This window comes from Epinephelus fuscoguttatus, linkage group LG1, assembly GCF_011397635.1.
Source record: "Epinephelus fuscoguttatus linkage group LG1, E.fuscoguttatus.final_Chr_v1".
Taxonomy (NCBI): domain Eukaryota; kingdom Metazoa; phylum Chordata; class Actinopteri; order Perciformes; family Serranidae; genus Epinephelus; species Epinephelus fuscoguttatus.
This window is the reverse complement of record NC_064752.1, coordinates 870,512-896,162: the sequence shown is the minus strand read 5'-3', so window position 1 is coordinate 896,162 and position 25,651 is coordinate 870,512. Positions and strand designations below refer to the sequence as shown.

At 43.7% G+C, this 25,651-nt stretch overlaps 1 protein-coding gene across 2 annotated transcripts in view; it reads left to right on the top strand.

Annotated features, from left to right (window-relative positions):
* The first annotated feature begins 6,287 nt into the window (after positions 1 to 6,287).
* mmp24 (matrix metallopeptidase 24) overlaps positions 6,288 to 25,651 on the top strand; it is a 107,020-nt gene continuing 87,656 nt past the window's right edge. Inside the window, exon 1 of one of the 2 annotated variants that reach the window (XM_049586307.1) lies at positions 6,288 to 6,708. In XM_049586307.1, the coding sequence (XP_049442264.1) occupies positions 6,571 to 6,708 (138 nt within the window). In that variant the 5' untranslated portion in view covers positions 6,288 to 6,570. Of the gene's footprint in view, positions 6,709 to 6,754; positions 6,835 to 25,651 lie in introns of those variants that run through there. The other variant, XM_049586305.1, reaches the window with a different exon arrangement.

The following is a 25,651-nucleotide window of genomic DNA, read 5'->3' as shown; positions in this document are numbered from 1 at the left end:
AGAATAATGATCAAATGCATAAAAAATTTTAAAAAATAAAGAGTTAAAAATTAAAAATAATGAAATGCATAAGGATTTAAAAGTAGATCATTAAGAACATTAGACATTAAAACATAAATAAAATAAATAAAATATAAATAAAATATAATAAAAGAAGAGTAGAAGAAATCAGTTAAAAGCCAAACTAAAAAGGTGAGTCCTGAGCCTCCTTTTAAAAACATCAACAGTCTCTGCAGTCCTGATGCTCTCTGGCAGGCTGTTCCATAAGTGTGGGCCATAATGGCTGAATGCAGCCTCCCCGTGGGTTTTTGTTCTGACTTTTGGGACGATTAAAAGGCCGGTGCCGGAGGACCTCAGATAAATAAGATGGCCCAAGACCTTTAAGACATTTAAAAACTAATAAAAGAACCTTAAAATTGATCCTGAAACACACGGGGAGCCAATGCAGCGATTCTAAAATCGGCATCTACATATATATGTCTGTGTTTGTTCCATCTGATGAATGTCAGTCCAGTATTCTCTCTCTTAGCTCTGTTTTTGGTCTCCACCAACTCCTGAGGGAAATATCTGTCTCTTTAGCTGCTAAATGCTTCTCTGTGTTCACCAGCTAGACTCTAAAGCAGGATTTTTACCTCTGCGTCAAATGGACGCCGTAACCTGACGTCATCATCACAGTTTATTTTACATTTTCATTTTATACATCGTCATAAAAATCTAGATTAAAGCCGCTTTAAATGTGTGTTTCTCAGTTCAGTTTTGTATGTACACTTACACGCTCTCTCCATAGTTACATCACATCCTGAGTGTTGGTAAATGTCTGTTGACACTAAAGGCTACAGAACAGAAGGAGTCTCAGTACTGGACCAGAAGAGAACATGTCAGCTGCTGAAAAGTGGGTCACAACCCAGAAATTAGAAGCTGTTATAACTGAACAGCAGGGAGAGGGAGGTGTGAATTTTATCTGACTGGCTGGAAGAGATGAGAGAGGAGAAATCAGGAAAGAGTGAGGAGGAGGATGAATATTTAAGAGAGATGAGAAGAAGGATGCTGACGGACAGAAATGTTAGCAGAGGAAAGATTTATTTAAGTCGCTGTAAAACAAGAAGATGAAGGGAAACAGGGGAAAGACAAAGACATGAAGGACGTGTGAGAGGTCTTGTGGTTTGTTGAGCTGGCAGATGATAAACGGATGCAGAGTGGTAATGAAGTGTTGAGAACGTAGACAGCTGACTGGCTGAGATGAGGAAGAGTAGAAGAAGGAGGAAGAGCGGGCGGAGAAGGAGATCTGAGCGAAGAAACAGACAGAGCAGTTCAGAGAGGAGGAGACTGATGATAGATGGATCTGTGGGGCTGTTGGCTGCCTGCTCTTCTCAGATGGTGTTTATTCACACTCTGTCTGCGAGTGAGCAGGGAGGATTGTGGGTAAGGACTATGGTTTGATGTCTGCTCTGAGGGGAAGTTAGGCTTTGTGCATGTGCACTGTGTTTATCATTTTTTTCCTACTACAACTAAAGCAAAGTTATGATATGGAAAATCCAAACAATGTTATTTTTGATAAATAACACACAACTTTGTTCTTTTTGACCTCATAAAAAGGCACAACATTATGTCATTTTAGTCATTGAGCACCCCTGGTCAAAATTTTGTTTACTGTGAATAGTTCAGTGAGTAGAAGATGAACTGATCACCAAAAGACATGAAGTTACAGATGAAACATGCTTTTCAACATTTTAAGAAAGATTAAAGTATTACTTTTGTTTAATTAGAGTGAAGCAAATGAAAGGAGCACCATGCAAAGGTTTGGGCACCCCAGGACATTTGAGCTCTCAGACAACTTTTCCCAGGGTCCAGACCTTAATGAGCTTGTTAGGGCTCTGGCTTGTTCACAGTCATCGTTAGGAAAGGCCAGCTGATGCAAATTTCAAAGCTTTATAAATACTCTGACTCCTGAAACCTTGTCCCAACAATCAGCAGCCATGGGCTCCTCTAAACAGCTGCCTAGCACTCTGAAAACTAAAAGACCTGATGAAGACTATAAGAAGATAGCAAAGTGTTTTCAGGGAGCTGTTTCCTCAGTTGGTCATGTCATTAAGAAACGGCAGTTAACAGGAACTGTGGAGGTCAAGCTGAAAACTCTCTGAGAGAGCTGCTCGTAGGATTGTTAGAAAGGCAAATCAAGGGGTCATCAGTGGCTTAGTGGATAGAGCAGGCGCCCTATGTACAAGGCTGTTGCCGCAGTGGCCCGGGTTTGACTCAAGCCTGTGGCCATTTCCTGCATGTCATTACCCCTCTCTCTCTCCCCCCTTCACGCTTAACTGTCCTATCTATAGATGCAAAAATGCCCCAAAAAATATCTTTAAAAAAAAAGAAAGGCAAATGAAAACCTCTGTTTGACTGCAAAAGACCTGCAGGAAGATTTCTCAGACTCTGGAGTGGTGGTGCACTGTTCTACTGTGCAGACACACCTGGACAAATATGAGCTTCATGGAAGAGTCATCAGAAGAAAACCTTTCCTGTGTCCTCACCACAAAATTCAGCATGAGAAGTTTGCAAAGGAACATCGAAACAAGCCTGATGCTTTTTGGAAACAAGTCCTGTGGACTGATGAAGGTAAAACAGAACTTTTTGGACACAATGAGCAAAGGTATGTTTGGAGAACAAACTGTTAAACAGGGGGATGGATGGATGATGCTTTGGGCTTGTGTTGCAGCCAGTGGCACGGGGAACATTTCACAGGTAGAGGGAAGAATGGATTCAGTTAAATTCCAGACATCACAGCATCTGTAGAAAACTTGAACATGAAGAGAGGATGGCTTCTACAACAGGACAATGATCCATAACACACCTCCAAATCCACAATGGCAACCTCAAGAGGAGCCAGCTGAAGGTTTGGCCACACCCCTCACAGTCCCCCGACCTAAACATCATTAAACATCTGTGGATAGAGCTCAAAGAGCAGAGCATGAAGACGGCCCAAGAATCTCACAGAGCTAGAAGCCTAAATATCTCGATATGATAATTTTTTTCAACTTCCATGTGGTGTTTAAAGAGAAAACGATCCATCATTACCGACAAAGACACTGTAGCCTGAAGTAAAGCTGACAATGACTGACAACAACCTGAAGCTCCAGAAAATACACCCCACCAAAGGTGAGCCCTCCTCAGCTGCAGAGGTCGGCTGTAGCTCTACACTGGCTAAACAACCAAAACTAGATTATAATCGTGGACAGCTGCAGGATACAAAGAAGTGATGAAGCTTGTGGAGGGATATGTGGTGGATGTAATGTTGCTCCACCAGTGACTCTCCGTGTTTCGGGCAGAAAATATCCCTAGCTAAATCGAAGCTGTCCAGCCTCAGCTACACGCTGACATTCACACAGAGACACGCATCTGAATTTTGGGGAGATTTGCAATTACTAGTTTTCTGGAGTGTAATAAAAGTAATATAACGAACGAACATAAGTAGTGTAATGAATTACTGTTGGCAGGGAGTAATAAGTAAAGAGTAATGAGTAATACATAACATTTTTAGAGTTACAGTCCAACACTGTCTGTCTCTATGTGTCAGCCCTGTGATAGTCTGATGACCTGTCCAGGGTGGACCCCGCCTCTTGGCCAGCGTCAGCTGGGTTAGGCTCCACCCCCAGCGACCCTGAACAAGTTAAAAGAAAAAGAATGGATGATTGAGAAGCAAGGGGAGCTACAGTGTTTGGGAGGATGGAGCACGTCTGGTGTATCAGTATCAAAGGTGTCCCAGCAGAACGTTGCATTATAACGAGATGATTGAGGTTATCCCACCTCACCCTCCAGTGGTTTTAATGCTTTGGCTGATCCGTGTATTTTTCCACATATAACATAAAGCTCTCAGGGCACCTGAGGACGAAGGCGTTCTGAATCAATACTCACTCATTCATAATTTAAAGGCCTGTGGAACCAGGTTAAAGAACATGGCCCTGGGATGACGTAAACAGTGACTGCTAACTCCTTGGAGACATCTCTGATTCGACATTTCTGAAACTCTGCAGATTTGATTGTATGGTTCAGACTATCAGCGCGCTCGTCGGCATGGCTGTCATTATATTGATTTCCTGCTGCAGCGTACTCTAAGTAAGAGGCAATTATAAAACGTGGTGTACTGTGATTTCTCTGAATGGTGAATCTCTTCTCCTCCATGTGCCTTTTTCTTTCACTCTAACCCTCCCTCTGTTTCACACACACTGTCACACACACACACACACGTGGATAGCACGTTTAAAGGTGTAAATGGGTTCAGTGGGGAAATATTACTCGCATGCGAGTAAATTTGTTAACTGACATTAAGTGATGCATGATGCAGCAGTCGTCACAGAGTCTTCTTTATCATACAAACGCATGCATCTCCAACAACAACCCTTAAACAGCAGCTTGCGTGCGTGATGTCATCAGATTATTCTTGTCCTACTTTAATTATTATTTAATACTATTTCAGTCACTGCGTCTGAACATGTCCCAGCTGAAATGCTTCTGCTGTACCGTAAACAGCGATGTTTAGGAGCTACATTTGAAGAACTGTGTGCAAACTGTGCAAGTCACTGAATCCTCTACAACAAGTTCCTGCAAATGTTTCACAATAAAAGCCTTTTTAGAAAATGAAGGGATTTTCTTAACTGAAATGATAAGGAGCTTTTAATTTTAAACAAATACAGAAGTGTTGAGTTTGAAATGATGGTGTGTTGCATTAAATTTAACAGGACAAACGGGAGCGTATTAAAACTAAAAACAGAATGAGAAATAACGTCCTGTTTCTAATGCAGTGTGTTTGAGATGCAGCTGGTAGCCTCTGCAGCTGTGCTGAGTAAAGGCCCAGACACTATCTGTGAGTTTGTTTCCTTTATATCCTCCATCATGAAGAAAGAACATTGTTTGCTAGCTTGATGCTAATGGCAGTACTCAGCGGGTTGATAAAGTGCCTCTGCTGTTTCCTTTTCACTCTGTGTGCTAACGTCGCTACAGGAAATATCTAAAAGGCTGGGCTGTTGTTGTCATGCAGTTTCCACGGCAACAGGTCGCTCTGTGTTTCTACTGGTCAAAGTGACGGCTGTGACGGGAGAAGCCGTGAAAATAAAGAAAGAAAATCAAACATGCTAGACTTTCTGTTGTGACGTTGTGGGGCGTCCCAGACGTGGCCTCAGTTGTCGTCTACTGTGACACACTACATGAGATAAAATGATGGATTACTGCATACAAGACTCATCGTCGTTCACGATCTGAGCCGACACCACGACGCTGTGTTGGGTTATAATCAGGCTGATATCCTGTAGTGTGTACCTGGCATTAGATGAGATTTCTGTCTCTGTCAGTGGTTTGTAACATTGTCGACTGAAGCTGAGCGCTGACTTTTAATTGTTTCTCCTCAGCTCCAAAAAGTGTTACCTCAGTTTTGTCTTTGGCGCCGCGGCACGATGGTGCAGTGGTTAGCACTGTTAGCATTATCGCCTGACAGCAAGAGGTTCGAATCCAGGGTGGGGGAGCCCTTCTGTGCAGAGTTTGCATGTTCTCCCCGTGTCAGCGTGGGTTTCCTAGGAGATGTATTCACAGTTTTATAAATCAGAATATTTCTGGCATACTTAAAATTTACTCATTTGTACGTACGCAAAAATTTTGTGTGGCTCGTCCATTCTCTCTGCAGTTTAATAAATGAGGCCTCTGGTCTGACCCGTCTGGCCTGGACTGAGACTGAGAAATCTTCTATTGAAATTCAGGTCTTAGACGAGATTTCTGGCTCTGTCAGTGGTTTGTAACATTGTCGACTGAAGCTGAGCGCTGACTTGTAATTGTTACTCCTCAGCTCCAAAAAGTGTTACCTCAGTTTTGTCTTTGTTTAAATTAAGAAAACTGAGACACATCCAATCACTGATTTGTTTCATGCACTCAGAGCTTGTGTTGGACCACAGTCCTCTGGTGATGTGGTTATTTCCTGAAAACGAGTTCAGCTTTTCCTTTCAGATTTCCCTCTATTGGAACCGAGGGACCTTAAAGTACACACACATGTATGGGTAAGCTTTGGATATATGTGTTTCATCTCTGTCATTTATTCAGTGACATTTGTCTCGTTCTGGTCAAACACTCGGTTGCTTTCAGGGAGACAGAAGAGACAGAGAGAAGAGGAGTCTTGTGCCTCTGTAGCGCTCCTGGTGTTGGTAAACTGCAGCTGCAACAACATCCATCACCTCTCCGTGTCTCTCCGTCCCTCCCCCTTCTCCTCCTCAATGATACCCGAGCTCACCGACCAACCTGCATCCGCGCTTTCTTGTAGCCAGGCTTCCCCAGCTGTTCCGCTCCACCTCAGTGAGCCTGCGCAATGGCCACTCGTCAAGTGTAGGAAACCAATAGCGCGTCTGAATAGCCGAACCGGGAGAGAGGGAGAGACAACACACACACACACACACACACACACACACACGGAGAGACACAGTGAAAACAGACGGGATGAAGCACGGGCGCGCGGACTGTTTGCTCCGGTAAACAAGCGGAGCAGGAGCCTGGAAATCACCGGCGGAAAGCGGAGGGGGGGATTTCGGGGACACAGCCATGGCGACGGGAGGAGGAGGAGGAGTGAGGCGGAGGAGGAAAGCGGGGCTCCCGGGATTCTGCTGGAAAACCTGCTACTTTCCTATTTTGTTCTGGGTCGTTTCCGTCTGCGGGGAGGAGAAGACGCTGATTGTGGAGGTAGGCGGTAGAGTCCCGCACCCTGACACCTAAACACGGTTATGTAGAACAAAGTGTTTGTGTGTGTGTTTATCTCCACCCATGGGTGTTAAGGAATGAGCATCCTCCCTGCTTCACTCCCAGCAGGTCAGCTCCGTTTCTGAACGCACGCGGGTTGGAGCGGAGTCGTGCGCTCCGGGATGTTTTTATGCGCGTTTCCATGTTTACACCCGCCGTCCCTCTCTCTCAGTCCGCCTTCACCCCGCCACGAAAGTGACACCCACCCTCCATGTGCGGAGGGAGCAGGGGAAATAAAAGATTCACGAGTTGGTGAACTGAATTAATGAAAGCAGATCAACAGTAGAGCAGCTCCATCTCACTGCTGTGCTCTTTTGTTTTCGGGCGCTGGGACGGCGCGCGCACCGGACTTCTCCAGTTGCCGTCCAGTGAATTTCCTAATCACAAACAAAGGTGGCGTAATTGCTCATCAGGTTTTATTGTTTCCGTTTGTTTAGAGGCTTCAGTCCGGCCGCAGAGCTCCGCTGCGAGGGATGAATAATTTGTTCCTCCGCTGGCTGAGCTTTTGGCGGAGGAGGGAGTCAGTCCAAGATGGTGAGGTGCCGGGGACTGTGTGTCAGACACCCTCATTAGAAGCGGCCTTAACGCACGCTGCTTGGCTGATTTACAGGCTGCTAATTATACTTGTTCACGGTTGATCCGGGTAATTAATCCCTCCGTCTCTTGTGCGCAATTGGAAACACATGATGGACAGTGAGGGATAGAAAGCACTAATATCCACATGCAGATGATCTTTGGTGACTGGAGGAGTCTCTGTGATGAGCTCTCAACGCATGTTGTCAATAAATAGCCATCAGCATGCAGAGAGCGTTAAAGTGAGGCTGAGTGTGCTGCTTTCATGTGTGCTGAACAAAGCATCTCCAGATTCTCCCCCTCGCTCCCTTCACTGAGTCCAAATATAGCCTCCCTCCATAATTTATGGAAATGGCAGGGAGTTGGAGGAGAGAAGAAGAGGAGAGATGGGAAGAGGTGCAGACATGATGGATTTAAAATTCTTGTGCACATGATGGCCAGTCGTCTCAGGCTGCTGCCGCCACACAAAGGCAGACAGAAAGTTCTTTGTTGATATGGGTGCAAATGAAATGTGGAACACTTGGATGATAAAACGATGCTTCCAGTGGTGTTTTCAGCTTCAGCAGGTGAAAGCATCCTCTGATATTAACGGTGATGTTTGTCAAAGAAAACATGGGATCCTTTGTTTGCTGAAGATGCATCACACCTTGTTTGGAAATGTGGGTCATGGATTGTGAAATCGAATCCTTGCAGACGTCTTTCGCTCTGGGAGACGTGATCAGCGGTGTTTTTATTTAGGGATGTTGTTAGTGACACTTTCATTCAGACAAAGAGAAGCGCCTGTGGCTGGGCTGAGCGTGGCTGCTAACAGCCGGGCTATGTCACGGTGCCACACAAAGGATGAGATGTTTTCACTGAGCCTGGTTTTCCCTGAGAAATCATAATCCCCCCAAAGCTATTGCTGGTACATGTCATGCTAATGTGGCCCCACATGTGATGTATAGTTTTGCCATAAATCAGGGTTTTATTAAAAGATAATTCAATGAAAAATGTGCCCTCAGTCAGTATTTACGTCATTGGTACAGAAAACAAAAGTTTGTGTGAAAATCTATTAATCTGTTTGTTATTTTCTTGAGTTATTTTTGAGACTAAAACCACTGAACAATGCCCAAAAGTTGTGACTTCACCCATTGTGACTTCTCCAAACAGCGCTTTTGTCCAAACAACAGTCCAAAACCATAATATTCAGTTTACTTTAAGATATCACAAAGAAAATCAGCAAATCCTCAAAATTTAGAGGCTGAAACAAAATGTATTGATATGACTTGAATCACAAATCAGTAATTATCAAACTAGTCTCATAAACTGTTCATGTGTTTCCCTTTGTAAAGTAATGCACCCAGATTCGTTCATATTACACTTATTTTGAAAGGCTGCAATCACATGACTGATGCGCTGACGGGAGTAGACAAGGACGCAGGTTGAGGTGATGGATGGGTCACAAAAAACAGGACTTTCCACTGGGACATTCCCCAGGAGACGTATGTTTGGAAACGTGAACTTTGGGTCATTTTAACACACGTCCTCGCCATGTTTCTCTTCCTAAACCTAACCACAGTAACTCTGCATTAAATACGTAACTTTGTTTCAGGACGTAACGTCATTGGTGGGGCACTGATTTGTAGGGTCTGATACAAACCGCTCTATGAGCACACGAAAATGCGCACACAACAGTTCGTAATGCATTAAAGTTATGGAGGTTTAGAAAAAGAAACATGTTAAGATGCGTGTTCGGAAACGTGAACTTTGAGTCTGTAAGGTTTGTCCTCGTCGTGTTTCTTTTCCTAAACCTAACAACTGTAACTTTATGTTAATTGCGTAACTATATGTTGAAGAAGTAACGTCATTCGTTGGGCACTAATTCGTAGGGTATGGTGCAAACTGTACCAGGAGTGTACGAAAATGCAGTTTGTATGATAACGTACAAATGAGTGCCCAATGCATGACATTACATCCTTCACGTACAGTTATGTATTTAATTCAATGTTACTGTGGTTTAGGAAAAGAAACACGGTGAGACCCGTAGGGGTGTGCGATATGGACAAAAAATAATATCTCGATATTTTGGGGGATTTTGAAGATAACGATAATTAGATATTCTTTTAAATATATGTGTTCTTAACAGCCTGAATTATAGCTCATTAATTGTTTCTCATGGATGATGTTAATGGAAAAATGTTCTTAACATTTCTTGCTGCCTTTTTACCTGCTGCTTCTGTTTGACTCTGGCGACGGCCTTTTGTAGCGTCAATTCCGGGTCCATTTGCAACTGTTCAGATAGGCGTTTGTCCTGCAGACTCACCACAAGCCTGTCCCTCACCATCTCATCGTGTAGAGCCCCGTAACCGCAGTGCTCCACCAGGCAGTGCAGTGCCGTAATCAAACTGTCGGCCGTCTCGCCCGTTTCTTGAAGCCGCTGATTAAACTTTACTCTCTCAAAGATCCCATTCCTGCGATTCTCTTCTGCTTGGGTCTCCAATCCAGAAGCAATACGGAATCTGTCGAAGCGTTTAATCCATTTAGGTCAGTCTTCAGCCTTGAAGGTGAACTTTTCCGGCGGGGAGACTTGAAACTGTGCTATGTTGCCGCTTCGTTCAGCTAACTGTGGCTAGGCTAGGTAGCTCCATAGACGGTCTTCCGGTACTGCGAACTTTACCCTGACAGGCTGGGACCTATCACTACAGTTGACCCACGTCTTCCGAAGCTGCTGGAGCATCCGTGGGCGGTGTTGCTATGTTACCTGCCGGGAAGGTGCCAGTGAGAGATCATGTGACCACCTAGGCGTACTGCAGCGTGCTGCTGCACGCAAGTTACGTAACTCTTGTTCAGTGAATGTGTGGGGTTTCAACCTTTCAACGTGTGTTTTCAGTTGTTTTTGTGAAGTCATTTGCATACTCAATAACGTAAATTTGCACATCGTTAAAACAACAATGACGATATTATGGTTAACTATATATATCGCCCACCCCTAGAGACCCGTGTTCGCAACCATTTGAACTTTGACTCTTTTTCTAAACCTAACCTCAGTTACTTTACTTGCCTAAACCTAACCACCGTAGCTTTGCATAATTTGTGGGGTGCAAATTTGTAGACTACGATATGGACTGTTGTGTGTGCATTTTTTTATATCATACAAACCGTTCTATGACCACATGAACATGCAGACACAGTTTGTATGATACCCTAGAAATTAGTGTCTCAAATGACATGACGTTAAATTTTGATCCAATGGCTTAAAACAACTGAGGCAGCTGGGTAGCTGCAGACTTTGCCAGGTTTGAAATCTTCAACCAAGTCGCCAGAGTCAATGTTTGTAAAAGTTTCTGCAAACCATGGATACGTGACATCTGTACATTATTCTACAACTCATAGAATAATTTATATGATATCCTTTGAAAACTGCCTGCTCAACAGTTTGTATGATATTGTACAAATTAGCGCCCCAGAAATGGTGTTGCGTCGTTAACGTACAGTGATGTAATTAACGTAAAGTCACTGTGGTTAGGTTTAGGAAAAGAAACATGGCGAGGACGTACCTTAAAATGACTTAAAGTTTACAGGGTTACAAACATGTGACTCCAGGGGAAGTCCACCTTTTTGTGACCGATCTACCATCCCATTCTGCCTCCTTGCAAGACCACTCAGGACTGCTTCCTTGTTTACCCCCTTCAGCGCCTTGGTCACAGGATCGCAGCCTTTCAAAATACGCGGGATATGAATGAATTTGGATGCATCACTTTTTGTGGGAAAACATTTATGACAGTTTATGAGAACAGTCTGAATTAGTTGACTAATCGATTTAACGATGCGAGTGGTTTGAGCTTTAACGATATGCTTTGCTGGCATATCAGTGATCTTTGATGTTGGAGACCAGGTTCTTCTTTTCTGTCTGTGCATAGACGGAATTATAGGTGGAAACTTTTGTTTTGAATTGGATGGTTTTGTGTTTTCACATGTGGGAACATTAATGTAACAAATGTTATGTTAAACGGCATAAAAGTAGTTCCTATTTCCATCTCTTCCAAACAGATGATACCATGTGATGTTTTTTTTTTTTTTTACAGAGCTTCTCCTGTGAAGTCACAGCCAACCAATCAAAATGCTCTCAGCCTTGTATTTTCACAGCATCAGGGTTTCTTTGTGTACGCGCTGTGGCCACATGGCGCACATGAGATGGTGTTTACTTACCCTTTATGTCCTAATTGGGGTCCAAAGGTTCAGTGCAACAACAAAGAATTGACAGTGATAAAAAAAATCTATCTCATATGTTAATTTCAGCGAGGACGAGGGCTGCTGCTATAGATCTTAATTGACACTAATTGTTAAATGCACCCCTCCTGTTTATGGTAGGTATTAATTGCGAATGCTTTGGTTTACAGGTCGTCTGCCAGCTGCCTGCCTTGTTGTGTTTGTGATGAGCTCAAACACACTGGTTGTCACAGGGACACAGTGAGATGTTGTGAACATTACTTTGAACTGGTGTTGCTTTATCTGATGGTTCATATACTGGATGTTTCTGTGGGTGTGTTTGCTGAAGTGATTATTACGTACACATGCTGTTTTTATGACAGCTATGCGGCACAGATTGGGTCGTGACTTTGGTTGCGGAGGTCTTGATGTTTTCCCGTGCAGCTGCATGAAAACATGTTTTGATCAGGTCTCAGCCGTCAGTCATTTCTTTATTTACTTTGCTTGGTGGTGCGCATCATGTTAAAGCCTGAAATAAGCTTTGGTGCTGGGATGTAATGAGGTGTGTAGCTTAGAGTTGTTTGCTATAACGTCTTAAGTTTCTGGGAGTAAACTTCTGTTTGAGGTCCTTATGATGTTTGCAGAGCCGCATGCACTGTGATGTCCAGTTCAAACACATTGTGTGTGCTTTGTTACATTTGCCACAAGATGAAATGTATAAGAAAAGTTCACCTTAGCAAGACTCTAAGAAAGTGCAGCAGTGGTCAGACCATCTACAGACCCTTTTACTGTTAGTATTCAGTAATACATTTTTTGGTGGGCGGCGCTTAGCTGGAGGCAAAACAGTTCTCCACAGACATTACAGAGCTAGCAAGTTGTGTTGTCTTGTTTTAGAGAATGGAGGAGGAAGATGATGTGAGTGGTGCGTTCAGAAACACTCATTGTGAGTGTGGGAGCGCACTCTGACACAAACTGGAGCGTTGATAAATTGGGAGCACTGTCTGAATGTAGCGTTGGGTTATCCAGAGCAGCGCACTCTCACCCCCAAATTCCACCGTGTTGCGTGTTGGTTGTGTCTGCGCTCCGGAATGGCAGCGGAGCCGATCCGTTTCAATTCTAGTCAATGTGTGTGTTTCCACCGGCTGCAGCTGTGCTGCGTTCCGGCTCCGTCACAGCTGCGGCGCTCCGGAGTCCTCTGGGAAACTCAGAAACAAAATAAAACATCTGGTTAATTTTCAAAATAAAACACACAGTGTTCACGACGGATCATATTTCCCTGCACTGGCTCCCTGTTAATTTCAGGATCCAGCACAAGATTCTAACCATCACTTACAGAGCCCTCCATGGTCAAGCACCTGCATACTTGACGGATCTGGTGTCCTTTCACTGTCCTGTCAGGTCACTGCGGTCCGCTGAAGGCCACCTACTTACTGTCCCTCACACAAGATTAGACGAAAGGTGATAGAGCCTTTAAGGCTGTTGCACCGAAATGGTGGAATGCACTACCTCATGAGCTGAGAGCGGCCTCTTCTGTGGACACTTTTAAAAAGCAGTTAAAAACACATCTGCTTAGGCTTGCGTTCCATTAATTGTCCATTGTATCATCTCTGTATTTCGCTGCACTTTACTTTTTATTTGTTTTTGTGTATTTTGCATTGTTTCTGTTGTTGTATTTTTTGTATTTTATCTTGTGAAGCACTTTGTGAGTCCTCTCTGTGAGAAGTGCTACACAAATAAAATTTACTTACTTACTTACTTACCTTGAAAACGTCATAATGGGCGGAGGCAGGCCTGAAGTCAACAGGTCAGAGGTTTTCAGACGTCATTTCACCCCGTTGACACCATGGACGAGGAGATGTTAATCATGGAGGTGCACCCAGATGTCTTCCTACTACTCCTCCGGTTTTGTGCTTCTGTTTATAGAAACTACATCTTGTTATATCGCTCGATTATGCATAAATTCGCGAGATCTCGTGGGTCCTCGTGACTCCTGCTGTCTGGTGGAGCTGCACCGTGCTGCACAGCAAACGCAGCCGGTGGGTGTTGACGGACAGTGGAGCATGCAGCGGATAACCAGCGCAGCCATTCTGCAACGGACGGACTTGTTTGTTTTGCTATGGAAGCTAACGTTAGCTAATGTGCTAAAAAGTTAGCAAGTTGTGGGCCACTGTCCCCTGACAGGAATAGGCTTTCTTTAGCTTTGCAGGTATTTGGTTAGAAACCAAAATATAGGACAAATTAAAATGCTGATCTGATGATGACAGAAGATGAAAAGGCAGTGGATCATCAGTTACTGGAACTCTTCCTAAAAATGTCAGCGTCATGAATGTGTGTACAACATTTTGTGCTGATCCTTTCTGTAAATGTTGAGATGATGGCATCAGTTTAGTCGATGGTCAAAATCAATCCATTATTTTTACTGTGTATTTTTAGTTTTCTTCTAATCAGATTGTTAGCACTTAGCTTCAAACCTACCAGTTCTCTCTTCTTCTTTTCTCTGAAGCTAATCTGAATCACCTGATGTTATTCCACATGTAATAAATGCTAAAGTGTAAGCAGCAGGGACACAAATCAATTTGATGCCTGTTTTCTCGTTGACATGGAGCAACATGAGCTTGGTGTTTTGTTTGTGTTCGAAAGCGCCGCACAACACGAGAAGTGTGTCAGGCGTTCGTCAGCACCACAATGAGCCATGAGACATTACATGGCTGACCACCCACTTCACCTTCAGGTTGTTGCAGTGACACAGAAGCACGCGCGTTGGTCTGCTCGGCTCTGTGATCACAGAGGGAAGATGCAGCTGAGGAGTGAGGCAGGCGCAGTGGAAGCACAGACAGCAGAGGGAGAAGGAGGCGTTCAGTTCTTTGTCTGACTCACTGGTCCATGCTCCTTTGTCTGTTTGCCTGTTTACACAATAGGTCAGAACCTACTAATGTTTGTGTTTTTTGGACAGAATATTTTTGGCGTGCAGGTATAGACAACTGTTGTGTGGGCTGTAGCTGCTGTGCTGGTGAATAGCCTCTTTGTGTAGATTGTTACACGGTGATTTACCTAATGTTAGAGATTGTCCACATGATTGTTTGATTAAATGATTGATAAGAAGAGTGACTGTTGGGATTGTTGAGCATCTTTTTTGATGAGGTTTATTAGGAGGGATTCACAAATTATGGATTTGTTTCAACTGATCAGCGATAATTTCAGTGTATAACCTGTAGTTAATGTTCACCTGAGGGTAAGAAAGACTGAGATGTAGTGCGAAAATATGGAGGATATAATATTCCATAACCCTGACCGAACCAAATCAAAGTGACATTACTGTTGTTAACACAATAAAAACAAAGAACAGTTCTGACTCTCAATACCTGCCAACATCAGGCCGACCCTCAACGCCTTGCCCCCATATAACCCTACACCACAGATAACCATCATAAATACAAGGATGTGAGTGTCAAAGGATTTAATCAGTATTAGATTTACAGTTAACAGTAGGACTGGGCAATGCAATGGCTATGTGCGATGAATGTGTATATTTTCAAGCAAGATATAAATTCAGAAAACACTGTTTATCTATATAGGGTCATACCAGTGTTCATCTCTCCTCTCTAAAATATCATTTTAAGTCTTGTGTGTGATTTATCCTGGCTTCATATGAGCAGAGGAAATCTCCACTCGTCACTAGGCTAATTTATACAATGTAAAATGCCATAGGCTTGTGCTAATAACGTTAGCACGTTGTATTTGTTTGGAAAACGTGTTTAGTATAAGACATTTGTTTTGTCAGTGAACCTTGTGAGCTGTAATGGAGCTGAATTTTGTAACGTTACCTTTGTTAAATGTTGCTGTTTCCCTGGCTTCATATGAGTAGAGGAAAAGTCTGCTAGCTGCTAGGCTAATTTATACAATGTAAATGCCATAGGCTTGTGCTAATAACGTTAGCATGTTGTATTTGTGGGGAAAATGTGTCCAGATTAAGACAAGTGTTTGTCTGTGAATTCTGCGAGTTATAGTGAAGCTGATTTGCGTACTTGTGTTTGAAATTATTGTTATTAAGCCATGTTTAATAACAGCAGTTAGCAGTTATTAATAAGTTATTAATAAGTTTACAAGAGTCGAGCCTTTTAAAAGCTCGATGTTGGATGGTAGCTGCTGCTAATTAGCTCAGGCTAACACTCTGCAGACAGCCTGACATAAATTGTGCATTCCTATTAATAAGAATCATCTGAGATTTTTAAATGTTCTGATACTGTTCTGTTCTGTTCTCCAGGGCAGGGTGATACAGCCAGAAACATTATTGTTAATGTGGAAATCAGTCGATCATTTGTTAATTTCTGACTTGTAATTATACAAGATACAGCTCCAGTGACATTTGATCCCATCAGATCCTTTAACTTGTGCACTGTAATTTAGTCCGGTGGTTTCCAACTGGTGGGTCGCGGTCCAAAAGCGAGTCCATTCTGAATAGACCCCAAGTGACTTGCAAATGTGTTAAGTTTGTTTAAAAAAAAACAAAACATTTTTTTTAAAGTACAGTGAATTTCTGGAACAGAGCTTTTTTTGAGGTGCTGTTTCCTGCTGTAGAGTCAGTTGCTAACGTACAGCTGCTTGATAGAGACAGCAAACTAGCTTGATGACATCCAAACACAAGTATGTAAGTAAGATTCTTACCTTAAAAGAATACTCCGACGATTTGGGAGTTATGCCCTTTCTCCATCATTTTCATATTGAGACAACATGATCGATATCTTTTTTGTGTCTGTACGTCCAGTGGCTGGGTCTCAGCGGTTAGCATTGCGCTTATAGGGGGTCAGTACGTCCTGCGCTGTGATCCACGGAGGGATACACCGGTGAGCAGGCACACACGTAGCCTGTAAACAAAACTCAGTAGTTTATTTAGCCTAACGATATCTCCGGACTATAGTAGCTGCAATGGACGACTTTGAACGCGATTTTGAAGAGTTTCTTGTAGCGGACACCGATCCAGAGCCATACCTGTTTGAGCCGGAGCATACAGATGAGGAACTCCTGGTGTTGGATGCTGAGCAGGTGAGAAGAGAGGCTGAATCCTCCGAGGCAGCGGAACAGCAAGGGGCCGAGGGGAGATGGAGGTCAGGGGAGGATTGGTGGTGTAGCTGCAGGGCTTGCCAACCAGTGTCTACGGAGGTGGAATCTTGCTGCACAGAATGGGACTCGGTGCTACTATCGTTGGGGAGATATATCATCAAAAGGAAAACTGCCGCAGAGAGTGCATCACAAGGAGTGAAAACTTTGCAGCAATCACTAATCCTGGCGTGATTGAAACTTTTTTTCATGTTCCTACGATAAACTGGAAAAAACGCCCCAGGCCTGCAGGAGCTGATGGACAGCTTTCAGTCAAGTGAGTAATATCGTCCGTGTCGTGTCTTTGTTTGCTTTTACCGAGTGACCTAGCGTACCTGTCCCAGAGCTAGCTGCAGCTGTTGCTCACCAGTGTATCCCTCCGCGCAAGACGTAAACACACTATACTTCCATGTATCAAACTTCTTCTTAAACAACTAAAAAGGACTCTGGTTTTTTGAATTAATGTTAAAACATGCTTACTTTAAATGCACGTGCAGAAATGCCAGCTTCAGGGTAACTGTAACGTTTATTTGTTCACTTTTACCGTAGGCTACTGACCCCTATAAGCGCAATGCTAACCGCTGAGACCCAGCCACTGGTCGTACAGACACAAAAAAGATATGCATCATGTTGTCTCAATATGAAAATGATAGCGAAAGGGCATAACTCCCAACTCGTCAGGAGTATTCCTTTAAGGCGTGTGGGCGGACAGAAACTGATGTCATTAACTCCCCATGACTATGACCTTGCAGAACAAATCTCACACGTGGTGATTTTTGCTAAAAGGTGACAATTTTGCACTTTTACATTTTTGAGAGGAGGCTGCAGGATGTTGTGGGCCTTCACACTGTGCCAGTATATTTTTTATTCCACCACACTGTGAAGAGACCTCCTCAAAATGGCTGCACGTACCTGCCAGCATGATGACTGTGGTGATGATGATGATGATGATGATGGTGATTGTAGTGCTGAGGATGATAATAACAACAACAGTGATGACAGACTTGAACAGTAACAAGTCATAGTGATGGTGATGAGTATGAATAATGATGATGATTGAACAAATGTTTGGATGATGATGATCCAGCACAGCTGATGGTTTTATAAGATGAAAGTATGTTTCCAAACCTCTCTGGGCTTTTTCCTGTCTGTTTTTCTCCTCCCTCCCGAGAGTAGAGGAGAGGAGCTCAGGGAGAGAGGCTGGTCCCTGGGGTGTTGTAAACACCACATTACACCCGAGAAATGGGCTAAATGAGCCTGCAATGCTGCACTTATCAGAGCGGTGTGTACACTGTGTAGGCGGGTGTGAATTCACGGCTGTTACTAGTAGTCTTAAGCTTTGTCCTGATCTGCCATCCTTGGAGTGAAGCGCACGCATATGGAGCCTGGACTTCACATTCACGCCTGTTTTTTTGTAATCACCACCTGCTGCGCGTTCAGAACATTTTGGCTTTTTGATGGACGGCGTCATTGTTGTACAGTCCTTCCTCTCTCTGCCTCTTTATTCATCTGTCTCGGGTTTTTTCGCTTCCCTCCTCTCCAGCCATTGTTTTTCTCGCCCACCCACTCACACTTTACTGCACACTCAGTGCAAGCTGCAGCTGTAAATAAGAGGAGTTGTCATTGTGCATTTGATGAGGGTATTGTAGTGTTTGTATGCAGCGAGCCAGGGACAAACTAGTTACTGAACAGTTTGAAGAGAAGTAGGGAGGTGGTGGATGGTCGGCTCAGCTGAACTCAGTCAACCTTCCTTTTTAAATAATTAACATGCTTTTCAAACTCTGATATAAATTTATGATATTCGTCAGTGCCTGCCTCTTATGTAGTCTGGTTACTACTTCTGTGCTCAGTAGAAGTCTGATGAAAACGTTATTGTCTTTCATTACATTTTATCTATGAACAATCACTTATGATTACGTACAGAAGTCTTCATCAAAATGAAACAAAAAAATGACGTTTGGTATCACTTTCTCACGAGGCCGGGTTTGTACGTTGTATCTGTTGACGTCATTAATAGTTAATAAATAATTCATGAATGCCAGTTAGTTTTGTTGATGGAAACTTTTTTCCATGACAAAAACGAGACGATGACGAGCTAAAAGTAGACTTTGATAATAAAAACTAAGACGAAATCTGTTTCATTTTCACCGACAAGACCTGATGAAAATATTAGTGGTGGACTATCGGACGTTGAAAGCCGAGAACGGCCGTGTTGGTAATTATCTCCAAATGCTGCATGGGCGACAGGCTGGTAAGCTCCAGTAAATAGTCTGCACCAGGATGTTTGGGTTGGTGCGAGTTGTGAGCTGTAATTCAGCAGCAAATAATCAGCCGTGTGTGTCTGACTGTGGATGGTGGAGCTGCTGAATGGATTTGTGGAGTCTGTTAGTTGCAGCGGTGGCTGTTAGCAGCTAGCTCCACTCGCAGCCTTCACAGCTTCACCCCGCAGGACTCCATTCAGTCCAGACTGGAGAAGGTTTGTGGGTTGATGGTGTTTGACAGGCAAGTAGGAGGCTCAGTTATCTGTGAGTGTAGCTGTGCTGTAAGTAAACAGTCTGAACTCAGATCTGTTTTCTCTGACAGAGATGAAAGTTTAGTTTGAATCACCAACTCTGTGAGAGGACACCAGTTAAACCTTTGTGCACACAAAATGATGATGTTTTACCTTTCGTGCAAAAAAATGCTCAGTTCAAAAAAGTGCTATTAAAATATTACATATGAATATGTTTCACTTTCACTGCTTTCAATCTTTTGACCAACTTCAGTTCTGATCATAACTATTAAATTTACATGTATTTCTTAAATAATTTTAACCCTTTGATGCCATTTTGGGAATATTAACACACATGTTTTAAATAATAGAAACACAAAAAAATGAAAGATTTTCCATATACTAAGTGCAAACTGGATTTTTTCAGGGGGGTATTACACCCTTGGACATGTCAATAATTGACAACAACATTGATTTTAATGCATTATTATTTTTTGAGCATTGTGTGTTTATTAAAAAATATGCCACCTTTCATGCAAAAAATGCTCAGTTCCTATAAAGTGCTATAAAATTTTACATGAATGAATCTTGTGACCATCTTCAGTCCTGATCATAACTATTACATTTACATGTATTTCTTAAATAATTTTAACCCTTTAATGTCATTTTAGGAATATTAGCCCCTATTTTTATTGTCAAAAACACAAAATATGAAACAGTTTGTGTGTGTGTCAGTGGAGCAGGAGCTGCAGATTGTTTTCATGTGTACTTTGCATGAATACTTGCTGCCCTCGGCACACCGGGTCCAGACCTTTAGCTGTCGTGTGCAAAATGAGCATTGCTTGCGCCTCTTCAAGGACCCGGCCTCTGCTGCTGGATCATCCCTTTGCTCTGTGTCTTGGCCTTGGACCTGTGCCACCAGTGTGGCTGCTGCTGGTGTGCACGGCATGCGGCGTCTTCGGGCCATCATCGGGGCAACTAGGGGTTTACCCAACTCCTCAAACAACAGGCGCCTCCTAAACTGTTTCCTGTGGTTCCAGCTGGGATCCACCACCATAAAGAGGATGAAAGCATTACAGGAGGAGACGTCCAAGATGTTGCAAAAAAAGGCTCTGTGGCCACCTGCAGGACCTACATTGCAAATAATTAATGTGTAATGGCACATACCTTATTTGGGTTGGCGACTGCACCTTTGCAGTGGTTGTAGTCAGTCGCAATCTTAGGCTTCTCCATCGGTCTTCTTCTTCTCCACTGCTGGCTCCTTCCTTGTGTTTCGTGCTGAGCAGCAAGACATTCCTCCCTCTCTTTGGCATGTAAGACACAGCTGTTTGGATGCGAGTGAAGGCAAACACTGAGGACAGTGTTTCTTTCAGCCAGGTCTGTAGTAGCTGCGGGAGCCCCGACTTGTTTTTTCGCAAGGTGCTCACCAGGGTCATTTTCCTCTTCTGTAATAGTAAAAAAATTATCGATTATGACAGTGTGGCCCTCAAGTCCCTCTGTCAACTCGAGTACCACCCGCATCCCCTGGTTAACCTCTCTCTCTGCTCCTGGATACCTCCTGGTGTACACCTGCATTCTCCAGGCATATGAGGTCTCCACATCACAGATTACCCAGACTTTCTACCTATACTTGGCAGGTTTGCTTGGGATGTATCCCAATACGGTCTGGGTTGAAAAGGACGGCGAGGCCGGTGCTCCACAAATCCCACAAACCCCGGATGGCAGCCATCTTGTCCCTCCGTTGACACGCAGGTGGTCGTTGAACCTGAGGGCCATGCTGATCTTCTGGGCATTGTGGGGCAAAATATTGATCGTCCTGTGTCCTCAGCCCAGAGGCTCTGTGTCGCCTCATCCCGGGATCTGTGGACTCCAGCCAGGATTAGCAACCCAATAAAGGCCCACAGCTCCTCCTCATCTACATCTCTCCAATCTGCTGCTGTTCGTCTGCTCTGCAGATTGGTGTTCTTGAGGATAAGCTGAAAAATTTTCCCAGTGATAAAGAGCTCAAAGGATGTCTTTGGGCACAACGCGTGGGCCCTGAGGTCAGAATTGGGGTTGGGGCCCAGATCAACTGCCCATTTCTGGATTTCCAAGCAGCAGCGGCCTCCTCCTCCATGTCCTCGCTTGAGCTGGAGCTGGAAGACGTATTTTGTTCAAATTCAGGTGAAGCCTCCCCGATGGCTCCTCACTGCCTGTGTCAGTCCTGCTGGACATCTCGCTCTCAGAGGACTGCAGGACAGCAGTAAGAGCCTCCTTCAGATTATATTATAATAGAGATTATGTTATTAGATCCAAGGTTGAAATTTTAAAATCTGATAGAAATCCTTGCAAAATTTTGTCCCACTGCCATTAACACAGACATCTCTCTCCCCTGGTTTTATACTCTTTTAAATGAATTTAAAAAGTTAAGCAATGAAGCTGAAATAAATTGTGATGCTACGAAAGGCTGTGATTGGCTCCTTGTCTAGTTTGAACTCGTGATACTTGAGTTTGTGTGGTGAAAGTCAGACTGATGGATCTGATTGAGGAATGTAACCGACACACCTGAAGCTGCTTTTGAAATCAAATCTCCTCACACAGTGTCAGTGAGTGAAACAGAGTATAAATTGCTTCATTACTGTGTTTTGTGTTGTCTACTTTTTTGACATCACCACTTTATGATGATGTTTCCTGCTGATTCTCTTTCAGAGCCTTTTTAACATAATGTCGCTGGTTTTAAAATCAGCCTTTTCTGCATTTAGCCCTGCGAGCAGAGTGAAAAAGGTGAGAAGAGAAAGAGGATGAGTTGGATAATACTGCAGCAGGAGTCTGGACGTTGGGCAGAGGAGGTGGAGTATAGATGGTAAAAGGTAAAAGAGAGTAAGAGAAGAGCTGAAGGGAAAGCAAGACAAAAAGAGACATGTATTTAGAGAGGCAGAGAAAGTGGAGCAAGAGACATTGACATGCAAAGCAGCGACTGTACACCGGCAAAGGCAAATATTAAGTTACACTAGACAAAGGGCAAAAGATCAGACGGCAGGGAGGAGACAAGTTTGTCCACAGTCAGAATTCCAACATGTCCAGAAACTGTCTGACAGAGGGAGTGTTAAAGGGTAACTTCAGTGTTTCACAACCTCACGAGCCGCTGCGTGGCGATAGCCTCTCATTAAGCAGCTAACATTAGCACAAAGCACACACCCCCAGCAGTGAGCAGGGTCACTGATTTGGCCAGAAAGACTTAAAGGTCCGTGAGTGACGGCTGTTTAGCTTGTATTTATGTGACTGTGGACGTGACACAAATTAAGCAGCTCGAATTAAGCGAGTAGTTCGATGTTGCATCATACACTTATTCCTGAGAGTTGAAAAATCTGAATTTCAGCAGCTGATTTGCACCGCGATAGCCAATCAGCTTTGAGATCCTCCAGAGACGTAAGACACCGAGGATGTACCGGTGAGGTAGCGCTCGAGGCGGCGGTCATCCAGGAGCAGCTCCTCAAGAAGGTGTTGAAATTTCGTGAGCTGTGTGCGCCTGTGAGAATCCAGTAGGTCCAGACACGGCAGCGTCTGCATCTCCAATAGGGCTGCCACGATTATTCGACTAATTGATGACTAATGGACTATTAAAATAATCGGTGACTATTTTAGTAGTCGACTAATCGGTTTGAGTTATTTTTCATAGAAAAGTACTATAAAAGTACCCCAAAATACTCTTATTGCAGCTTCTTACGTTCAGATATTGGCAGCTTTACACACTCTCCCATGACGGTGAACTAAAACCCTTTGGCGTGAGTATGAAACAAGACACTAGAATGAAAATAATCGTTAGTGGCAGCCCTAATCTCCAACAGTTTTGGGCCTTCAGCAGCAGGAATAAAGCAGCAACCCTCGCAATGTACCAGATAAAAAGTCAGTTTATGACACCTTCTGGCAGACAGCCCAAAAAACTGACGCATGTGCGAAGGAGATATGACTCCACTGACAGGCATCCTTAAATAAAATGACAAACTTCTCTGGGTTTGAACATTATTGGAAACGTCTGGGTTAATGCAACTACTCCACAAAACATTGGTCTGGTCGTTTTTATCCAGTTTATTGTGGAGCAGTTACATATTATATGTTCAACCTAAAAAGGACAAATCACAACTTAAAACACACACTGGTCCTGGTTTCCAACTGTCACAACAGTCAGCTACCTCTCGCTGCCAGTTGAAGCCGCCAACATGCAGATTTTCGTCAGCATTATTTATTTATTTGTGTTTGTGCTTTCTATAGGTTTATGTCAGAATCAGAAACAATAAACAAAAAGTGATTTTCCTGCAGACAAACAGGAGAAATAATGTTGAAAGCTCATGTTGTTACATAATCACAAGCACAAACAACACCAAAACAGCAAGACCTTAATGGAAAGCCACTGTGCAGGACATACAGAACATCAATTAAAGGACCCTGCTGATGACTTTTAATGTGCACCAGGAACTAATACACAGCACAATGCGTTCTTGCAGCACGTTTAGCAGTAGGTTGCAGCTCTACATAAGAGTCCAGCAGCGCAGTGGAGTCTCATAATACGAGATACTGAGCAGCACAGAGAGGCATGTGCAGCTCTAATTAAAAATGAATATCAGGCAGGACGCTGTCTGTTGGGAGAAAAAGCATCTCGCTTCTCTGTGAGCTCTCTGGGTGCAGCGCAGAAGGAGAGTGCAGAGTGGATTACGTTTGATCACTGTAGTCACACAGGAAGAGGAAACAATTTCACACCAAGATGTAAATTTAATTGTACTGTGCGCCTGCGGCTGGAACAGCTCATGCCAGTGTAGCACCATAATGTTCATTACAGTAATTGAATTGTTTGTCAGTGTTTTTCTTTAGCATTTTTTTTTTTTTTTTTTGCCTTTAGGACTTTAACATTGTTGCCTCGCATTAGAAAGGGTTCAGAAACTTGAAAATGAAATGGAAACTCTGGAGTGCTTCTAGGTGTGAAATATTGTCTGTTTCACCCCCAAATTCCACCAGATGCGTGTTGGCTGCGTCTGCACTCCGGCACGGCAGCGGAGCGGATCTGTTTCAATTGTAGTCAATATGTGTGCTTCCACTGGCTGCGGCTGTGCTGCGTTCCGGCTCAGTCACAGCTGCGGCACTCCGGAGCCCTCCGCAACAGGTACGCAGGACTTCTATTTTTGTCGGACGCACAACGCAGCAATTCAGCACAGAGCAGATCGTGCGGGGCAGGAAGTCGTGCACAGAAACACAATAAAACATCCGGTTAATTTTCAAAATAAAATACACAGTGTTCACGGCGGATCATATTTCCCTGCACTACACTTTGAAAACGTCATAATGGGCGGAGGCAGGCCTGAAGTCAACAGGTCAGGTTTTCAGACGTCATTTCACCCCGTTGACACCATGGACGAGGAGATGTTAATCATGGAGGAGCACCCAGATGTCTTCCTACTACTCCTCTGGTTTTGTGGTTCTGTTTATAGAAACTACATCTTGTTATATTACGCAATTATGCGTGAATTCGCGAGATCTCGTGGGTCCTCGTGACTCTCGCTGTCCGGCGGAGCTGCACCGCTCCACACAGCAAACGCAGCCGGTGGGTGTTGACGGACAGCGGAGCACGCAGCAGATAACCACCGCAGCAGTTCCGCAATGGACACACATCCAGTGGAACTGTGGCGTTAGACTCGTCCAGCCTGTTTTCAAATGCAAGTTAAACGTTTTTCAACTCATTTTTTACTGTGAAAGAGCTAAACAATCAAACTCAGACAGACATTCAGGGTCAGATTTTATCATTATTTATTTATTGTACAAAGTCTCCAAAAAGACACCACAGTCCAAGCCTGGATTATAAAACTTAAACACTAAAGTTAACTTCTATAGTGCCCAGTATGTCAGATTTTTCTCATCAGTCCTGTGCAATGGGAGACGGACTCCTGCAGGCAGATCAGATGGAAAAGTGTTACAAGCGTTTATTGTTGGGTAATATTGCATTGCGTTACATTGGAGATCACATTTTGATTTCCCTCAGGGCATTCCACTTGCTTGAAGAAAGAGTTGACCTGGGCAGTGTTAATGTTGAGCCCTGTGACAGGAAAAACATCACTTTGGTGGACACGCAAGGTAGAGTACACTCTGTCCACTCTGGTGATTAAGGTAGTCTAGAGATGACCCATGCAGGTTTTGACATGGTCAAGAACAACCTGCTGAAGTTCAAACGGAGCATCAGAATTGGGAAGAAAGGTGATTTAATTGACTTTGACGTTGGTGCCAGACAGACTGGTCTGAGTGTGGATGTGCAGCTGATAAATCTGCAGCAACTGTGTGATGTCATCATGTCAATACGGACCAAAATCTCTGAGGAATGTTTCCAGCACCTTGTTGAGTCTGTGACCCTGGGTAGCAACCATAGGCAGCAGGCATCCAAGAGACACAGCACCAACATAACGCAGATACAGAGGACAAACACCAAACGAGAGTGACTCAAGGCTGTCGCTGGTGAGCGTGCACAAACAGCATGGTACACGTGTAGGTCTTACTAAAAGCTCTGCAGAGCTG